This window comes from Quercus lobata, chromosome 3, assembly GCF_001633185.2.
Source record: "Quercus lobata isolate SW786 chromosome 3, ValleyOak3.0 Primary Assembly, whole genome shotgun sequence".
NCBI classification, from domain to species: Eukaryota; Viridiplantae; Streptophyta; class Magnoliopsida; order Fagales; family Fagaceae; genus Quercus; species Quercus lobata.
In genome coordinates this window covers 9,989,730-9,998,676 of record NC_044906.1, presented here as the reverse complement: position 1 = coordinate 9,998,676, position 8,947 = coordinate 9,989,730, and the positions used below count along the sequence as shown (strand labels likewise).

The window sequence follows — 8,947 nt, the reverse complement described above, 5'->3', positions numbered from 1 at the left end:
TAATTTTTCACCATCATCATCCAAAAATCTGAACTTGTAGCTAAATTTATGAACACTAAAAAGGGGGAATTTCTTCTCTTTTATACTCAATATCATAATATTTTGCTTGAAATTTATTTCTTACTTGTAAAATTGAATAAACTCACAACAACAATGATTGTGAAGAGATCAACACCTTTCAACCATTGACACATTGGGGAACTAGAAAACTGCAACCTGAATATGCATTGCATACGATCAGCAAATAGTATCAAACAAATGGTACCACATCAGCACTTCCAAATGAGCATTTAACAAGCAGAGGATCATATCAAAAAAAAAAAAAAAAAAAAAAAAAAAAAAAAAAAAAAACAAGCAGAGGAAATTAACTAACATCATGAAAATGATCATGCCACTATCTTGATTATCAATTCTATTCAATTTATAACAAATATTTTGAACTGTTTTAGACTCAAATCCATGGACAGTGGGCCAAAAACTAGAGCTTGAAGCTTACCATTGGAAAACATAAATTGGTATTCAGTAGGACACAAGACAGTACTGCTTCAAAATTTATATGAGCTGAGAATTAACAATTATAGAAGTACATGTTTCAAAACATTAGGTTCATCTTTGTTGAAGTCTGATCAATGTGGACATAACCTTAATCAGTTTATGGAGTCACTCAACAAATTTATGGAGATTTTAAAGCATTAAGGAATTTAAAAATTTACTCAACAGGACCCATCTGAGTTATTTCCATATAAAAGGTCATTGATCTTATAATTGATAGGACAAATGTTAAAATATTATAAATGAAGTGTGATAAGAAGTTATTATTTAATACATATATCAAAAGCACACACAAAAGAGAACATAGGATTGAACTGTTGATGTCAATGTCTTTGAGATTTTGGCCAAAATCTTATTTGAGAGGATTTTTGACAGATAAGTAGGATAATTAATTGATATTTAGTTCTAATAAAAAAAGAAGACAAACAAGAAGAAGAAGAAGAAGAGTTTGAAGAAGTTACCCATGACTGGATTAGACTTACATCACTAAATCAAGCCAAGAGTTCAATTGGCTGCATTCATCCAGTAAAATTTATCACACTCAAAACTTCTACATGCCAAAAAAAAAAAACCATATGAGTTATTGATAGGCCAAGAATGTATTGATCCTTTGTGATGAATTAACCAATTAATTAGCCAAATTAATTAATTAATCAGATTAATATACAATATGCGTGGCAGCACAAACAAATCACTAAATAACTAAATTTGCAGTGGAAAATTAAATGACATGGTAATTTGTTTACGAATAGGGAAAACCTACATGACAAAAACCCCACTGAGTGATTTTAAGGTCACCATTCTCGAGAATCTACTATTATCACAACAAGCGGTTACAAGTAAAGGAATCTCAGTACCTTATACCAACCTATAGTTGAACCCTTACCCCAAAACCCAATTGGACTTGTTCTATAGTGACAATCTCTCTTTTTCAATGCACAGCTCCCAGTACGTGACTAACCAATTCGATGCGCAGATCCCAGTACGCGGCTTACTCACCAACTTGAGAAAGACGTTGACTGCAAAGTTCTTCAGTTCATCAACATGATGAAGATCACGAAATTCCTTGGTTACAAAACCCTACGATGTACAAACACAACAGCTTCTTCAAGAGAAAGATGAACTAGGGCATATGTTTCCGGTTCACAATATGCTTGTGAAAATTTTTTGCATTGAGTTGTATCAGCTGTGACGGCCCTTAAAAAAATCATTATATATGTTTAGGATTGTGAGAAAAGAAAGCTCAAACATGTATTCACGGATTGGATTGAAATCAGTTCTGAAAAACTGAACTTCATAAACCTCGATAGATAGCTTACCCGTCGAGCTAGCTATTGAGCATCGGGTTTCAGCAGTTTTTTAAACCTCGATAGATACTAACTGTCGAGCTTTAAAATCCAGCACTTTTTCACTTGTTTCTTGGTCAGACTTGCATGGCTTTAACACTTAATCTTGAAACCTTGTTCCATGAAGCATTAAACACATTCTAGATCTACCCAATTACAAGTAAAATGCATTTTGTCAAAGGATTAGGCAATTCTAATTTGACATATGTTCCTAACATTAAATCACATATATCCTAACAGTTATTTCAAATTAGTCTACATGCCCAAACGGAAGGAAATTAGCGAGAGCAATTGGAGTTGTTTTATCTATATGCAAATGAGCAAGATTTGTTGACAATTTTAGATATATCACAAGATGATTGAATATAAGCAACCACATGCTTCTTTTTTTTTTTTTTGTTTGAGAAAGAACCACATGCTTTGCTAGTTATGAGAATACGGCAAAATACAAATCGCCTAATTCAAATTACTCATAATCTAACTAAAGTTGGTATTAAATATTTAATTTGTGGGACTAGTTGGTAGTCGAATAGAATATTAATAGATATATTCAGCAAAATAAAAGAAGATGTGCAAGACAGAGATCACAGGAACCATTTTAATTCAAGAAAATGAGGAAAACCGTAAACGAAATAGAAGGAGGTAGACATTGGAGCTATTTTCTGTCTATACATATGCAAATGAATGAGATTTTTAAAGATATTCATTTGGATATTTATTAAGCAATTTTAGATAAATCACAAAATAACCCAATCTAAACAATAAATCGCCTAATTCAAATGTCTGAGAACCAGATAAATTCATCAACTAGTGTTTTTTTTTTTTTCCCAGTGGGAAATTTTGGTAGAAAAGTAACATTTTTATTAATTTAATATTGATATATTGCAAAATAAAAGAAGAAGACCAAGGAGAAGAAGAAGAAGAAGCGTTAGAAGAAGTTACCGGGCTAAATGGATGAAAGTCGATATTAGGGATATGGGAAATCTTGGGCCAATCCTCTCCTGTCCCTATTTTGTAGCGTTCCTCCAGAATTGGACATATATACATTGTCAATTCCTGTAATGGAGTTATACGAAGGAAGTTCGGTAGCGACTTTAACTTTGGGCAACCCCAGATACTCAAATGTTGAAGACGTGGCATTATAGCGAATCTTCTGGTACAGTAGTCTTCTTCTTCTTCTCCTCCAATCCCATTCCATTCTTCCCACTCTATTAATTCGGAAAATTTGAGGTATATCAAATTTGGGAATAGCGTTATTAATATATCGTCTTTCTCCTTCTTTTCGGATTCTTCTATTCCCATAAATTCAACCCCTAACTTTTTCAATCTATTAATCTTCCCTATTTTCAATGATTCGAGGACCGGAAGTTTCCCTGGAGGAGGCAAATGCTCTATAAATAAATGCTCAAAAAGAAGCTTTTTCAAATTGGTCAAGGACACCATCCATTGAGACATTGTCGGTCCCTTGTAGTAAAGAATGCTTAAATTTTCCAAGTTAGGAGGTGGCTCTAAGGCATTCAAAACTAATTCATCCATCCCCCTTGTTATTTCCTTAGGATCCCATTTGTATAGGTGAAACAATAGCTCCAAAGTAAGAAGGTTTATCTTCTTCTTCAGTTGTGCATTCGTGGCCTCACATTGATCTACCTCGTTCCCCAACCCATTTATTTGAAGAGTCCCTTGAAGGTGGTCCAAATTTCTTAGTTCTCTCAATTTACATCTTTGGGTATCATCCTCACCATTTACGCTGAAATACTTTAATGTTCTAAGAGAAGTCAATCTCCCAAACCCTCTTGCAAAATTTATAGTTGGATACCCAATGGTTTTGCAATCCAACTTAAAATGTCTTAGGTTAATTAATTTATCCATCCCTTGTGGCAATTTTAGTAACCTACCAGCAAATTCAATATGCAAAATTTGTAAATTGCAAAGATTACAAATGGTTTCAGGCAATGCATCTCCATAATAATTGACTAAATAGCGATACCTCAAATGTATGAAATTTCCCACTGCATTTGGAAGTTCCGCTAACATACTATAATATCCACAATCCAAAGTTAATACCCGTAAACATCTAAAATGTTGGGATAAAGTAAATAAGTTAAAACCACCTTCAAGTACAAAAATGAGGGTGCGTAAATTTTTTGCACTAAAAATGGACTCAAGAAATTTGGCATTTTTCAGATTTTTTAAATGCAAATGGCGGGCATTTTTATAATCTACTCCCAAGTCTATGTCACTATTGATTGTGAAGCATTCATTTTTTGATATTAATTGTGCAAAGTCATGCACTATGTCATGCATTTTGCACCTTATTATCTGGTCATTATCTTCATCTTTCTCAAAATCTTGGAAGAAAGATCGTATGGCTAAATTTTCAAAGTACTCTCTAGCAATGATCTACTCCCAAGTCTATGTCACTATTGATTGTGAAGCATTCATTTTTTGATATTAATTGTGCAAAGTCATGCACTATGTCATGCATTTTGCACCTTATTATCTGGTCATTATCTTCATCTTTCTCAAAATCTTGGAAGAAAGATCGTATGGCTAAATTTTCAAAGTACTCTCTAGCAATGATTTCTATACCCATATTTACCTTCGACTTGATATATCCTTGTGCCATCCACATATATACCAACTCAACACTAGAAAAGACATAATCTTTCGGAAAAAGAGCGCAAAATGAGAAGCACCGTTTCAATGGTGAGGATAAATCATAATAACTCAGTAACAACGGTGCATAAAGACTTTCTATTTCCCCAACTTCTAATTCCCACAAATTGCTATCCAAAACTCTCCTCCATTCTTCTATACTTCTCTTGAACCGCATTAGACTCCCTAGAGTCTTTGCAGCAAGTGGCAAGCCTTTGCATTTTTCTACTATTTGTCTACTGATGCCTTCTAGTTGCTCACATTGCCTAGGATCCCTATTAAAAAATGCTATTTTTCTAAACACCAACCAACAATCTTCTTTAGACAATACCTCCAAATTAAACATGCTCGCACTTCCCATAATCTCCGCAACTCTGCTTTTACGTGTGGTGACTATAATTTTACTGCCTTGAGCAACAAATTTTAGTGCAATTCTGAATGGCTCCCACATTGTGGAGTCTTCCGTCCACACATCATCAAAGACAAGAAGAAACTTCTTTCCCCTAACTTTATTGCAAATTCTATCCAATAGACTTTGCAATGCAGTCAAGTTGGGGCATTGATGTTCAATAGATTCAAGGATTTCTTTGGCCACCTTGCACTGATCGAAAGGGTCAGAAACACAAACCCACACTTTTATCTCAAAATGTTCCTTCACCTCATTATCATTATAGGCTAGTTGGGCAAGAGTAGTTTTTCCAATACCACCCATGCCCACTAAAGAGATGACATGGGGGTTTCTTACTTCTTCACTACCCTTGCCCAATAGGATGCTCACTAGATCATCCCTAACTTTATCACGACCAAGAATTTCAGACTCATCAACAAAGGAAGTTGTTTTTGGTCTCTCAACTTCTTCATTTTCCCTAGTCAATGCAAACTTGTACATCTCTCCCTCTCTGTCAATCTCGTTTAATTTTTGGTTAAGTTCTTTTATCTTATGAGCAATATCACGATGCTGAAAAAGAGTAGGAACTGAGATGAGGGGCCATACCTTCCTCTTCTTAGCGGCACTAGTTTCAGCTTTTTCTTTTTCTCCGAATTCTTTTTGTTGTTTCTCAATCTCTGCTTTGATCATGGCAGTGTTCCACTCATCCAACACGTTGTCCATCAGGTAGGATACATCTTTGAGTTTATCTAGCCAAAGCTTCACAGCTTCCTCCTTCACTTGCCGTTTCTCTGCATCATTGAGCATTGCTTGGACGGTGTGGAATTTGCTTTCAAGCTTTTGCACTTCTCCCTTGACATTTGCAATCGACGAGAACTCTGAAGCAATGAAAGAACTAAGCTGGTCCTTGATAGCAGATACAAGAGCCCAAGCCATAGTTGGAAGTTGGAAATGGAAATTTGTTTGGTTAACACAAGAGTATTGAAAGAGCAAATGGCAACTGCTTGATGAAAGAAGTGATTAAAGAAGAGATTAAAGTCGGAAAATGCTGTAGCCAATAGAGATTTTAACTTGGCCCTGCTCTCGCTTTTTATCTGGCCCACTTGACTCCACTATTCTTTATGCTGTCGTCGTCATTATCGTCGTCGCCATTATTATTATTATTATTATTTTTGGTGAGAAGTCATGATCTTTTTTCTTAAGAAGTATCCTATACTTCTCTTTTCTTTTTTATTTTGTATCATTTGATGGTGTTCCAATTACAATTTATTACATTATTATTAGTTCTAATTTATACTATTATTAATATTATATTTTATTATTTTTATTGACAACTTGTCATTTCAACATTTTAAAATATTTTGTGATTCTAAATTTATTATTTACTATTTTTTGTCCCCACAACATGAATTTACTATCCACTTAAAAAAAAAATCACGAATTCACAGTAAGCCCGAATCTTTTATAAGGACACACAAAGTTTTGCTTGGAAAGCTCAGTCTTTAGATATTTTTGGTTTCTTACAAATTTTTTAAGATATTGCAATGTGAAATGTTTGACCGCAATCTCCAATATGGTTCTTAGAAAGTTCAAAGTCTTCTTCTTTTGGGTTTCACATAGCTTCTCTGATATTGCAATGTATAATTAAGAAGTGGGTCCTTAAGAGGAAGTATATGTGAAAATAAATTAATAAGGTGATAAAAAACAAAAACAAAAAACCTTTTTTGAGAATAAATGGCAAAAAAAAAAAAAAAAAACCTAATCCTCCACTTTAAGCAGCAAAAAAAAAAAATAGTCAATAACCCAAAAAAAAAAAAAAAATCTAGGTGTACAATATTTTTTCCAACTATTGATGCCACCTATTGTAATTAGTAAATCAATTATAAGCCTTATAAATATGATGTTTACATCATTGTAAACATCATATTTATATGGCTTCTATTTTTTTTTTTTTTTTATGAATTATATGGCTTATAATTGATGTTTATTTTCATAAAAAAATAAATATGATGTTTACTTTTATCATGATTTAAATATGTTATGAAAGGTGGTATCTAACCGGACTCAAAAAGCAAAATCAACACCAATGGGTGGAAAAAGCAAAGGCACCAATGGGTGGCCCACCTTCATTTAATGTAATCAATTAGTATTTGAAACCTAAAGGTCAACTTTGGTTTGGTCCACCATTGGTTCACACCAAGATTGTCAAAGTCAAAATCTCATATAGGATCAAAGAGAGAATCATGTGGATCGGATGGTAGAATTGAATTGAGGATAAAAAGTCGCTTTATGCTATATCTAATTACCAAATGACAGATGTTAAAGAAATAAATTTGACAACTCTCTCTCTCTCTCTCTCTCTCTCTCTCTATATATATATATATATATATATATATAAGCTAACTATAACTTTTGAGTGGAGTTGTGGTGTGTCTTTATGTTAGAACTGTTAAAAAAATAGCATGGAGTGAATAAGAAATTGATATGTTCTATATTCATTTGAAGATGTTATTATAAGTGGTGAAAATCCTTGAGTCTCACATTGAAAATAATAGAAAATATGAGCTTTGGGTTGGATATTGGGTTGGGCTTTGAAGAGCCATGGTCATCTCACTAGCCCTATCATTCTTCTTGGCAACCTTCTTCCCCTTGGTAGTAGGCTCTTCCATGGGACGTTTGTCCACGTGTTGGGTTTGCTCATCAACAGTGGGATCATCTTAGGTTACGCCCTCCATGTTTGGATTGTAGCAATCATCATCATCCAACTGGGTACGATGTGCCTCACGTGCCTCATTGGCAAGTTCCTCTTTCAGGACACGCTCTTCATCACTATCTAGGGCTGGCGTGTTTAAGGAAATTTAAAGGGAACCAGTTGCAGTATTAGGGGCAAAAAGTTGCTTAAGCTTCTCATAATTAGACACCTTTTCTTCCGTAATGCAGCTGCCTTATTATCCCCCTGAAATGACAATATATACATCAAAATCATGCTAATATGAAATAGAAAATTACAAACAAATATACAAAGAATTAGGATAGTAAATATAACATACCGCAATCACGTTAGCCCACACCTCATCAGAAGCAGTCACCGTTTAGGTTGTCTCATCCCACCCCAACCCAGTATGCCTTAAAAGCTAGCCCCACTTTCTTTGTTTTTGCCTAAGCCTATTATGCTTATCTTTCACTTGCTTAGGAGTGAAACTCTTCCCAGTTTGCTCATTTAGGATTTTCGTAATTGATAACCAAACTTTGGGCTTAAAGACACCATGTTTCATGTTCCCCTTTTGTTGTTCATCGACCATGAGGTCAATGAAAAGATGTTCAATGTGGGGAGGCCATTTTTCTCGTCAACATCCTGTGTTTCTTGTGCCATCTAATACAAGTTTCCCAATACAATTGCATATGTTAATATTTGTATATTCATAGTTCTATGAATTGGCCACTTGAATCTCTAACCAACCACTCAACTTAAGTGAAGAAGATAAAGAAAAACCTATTTAGACAGCAATTTATTTCATAATTCTTCAAGTGCCAGTTTCACAATCAACTGTAGTACTAAAATGTAAAGAAATCAAAGGAAAAGATACTGCCTACTGCTAGTGACATAATTTGCAGATAAAATCAACTAAAACATGCTGCACTAATTAGAATGGAGGTGAAAAAAGAAAAATCACATATTTCTCTTCAAGGCAGAATGGTAAGCTTAACCCCATGAATATTGCTCATTTGCATTACCCGGCCCTTTAAATTAGTACTTCTAAGTCTGCTATGGTCATACGTTGTTTTTTTTTTTGGATAAAATGCATCTAATAAAAATAACAATGTATATAAACTCCTGCATTAGGCTTCCAATCACAAAATCTTCAAGAAAAATTTCACTTAAGACTAAATATAGTTTGAAAAAAACAAGCCATCCAAATAATCTAAATAATAGCTCATTCTATACGTTGTTAAGAGTATAATACAAATGATTATTTGTTTTTTTTTTTTTTTTTTTTTTTTTTTT

The 8,947-nt window shown here is 33.9% G+C and overlaps 2 protein-coding genes across 2 annotated transcripts; both read right to left on the bottom strand.

Annotated features, from left to right (window-relative positions):
- Nucleotides 1-2,501: 2,501 nt before the first annotated feature.
- LOC115980287 (putative disease resistance protein RGA1) lies at nt 2,502-3,932 on the bottom strand. The gene is made up of 2 exons (XM_031102553.1): nt 2,841-3,932; nt 2,502-2,564 (listed from the first exon to the last, which is right to left on the bottom strand). Exons 1-2 carry the CDS (start codon nt 3,930-3,932, stop codon nt 2,502-2,504), a joined length of 1,155 nt encoding a protein of 384 aa, XP_030958413.1.
- A 355-nt stretch (nt 3,933-4,287) lies between these two features.
- LOC115980286 (putative disease resistance protein RGA3) lies at nt 4,288-5,877 on the bottom strand. The gene has a single exon (XM_031102552.1). It carries the CDS (start codon nt 5,875-5,877, stop codon nt 4,288-4,290), a length of 1,590 nt encoding a protein of 529 aa, XP_030958412.1.
- Nucleotides 5,878-8,947: the final 3,070 nt, after the last annotated feature.

Excerpts from the sequence above, each read along its gene's own strand:
- LOC115980287 (XM_031102553.1), bottom strand. The coding sequence starts at position 3,932 with ATGTTAGCGGAACTTCCAAATGCAGTGGGAAATTTCATACATTTGAGG. Across the intron at positions 2,565-2,840 it reads ACTTTCATCCATTTAGCCCG|ACAGAAAATAGCTCCAATGT; the intron begins GTAACTTCTTCT and ends GCATATGTATAG.
- LOC115980286 (XM_031102552.1), bottom strand. The coding sequence starts at position 5,877 with ATGGCTTGGGCTCTTGTATCTGCTATCAAGGACCAGCTTAGTTCTTTC.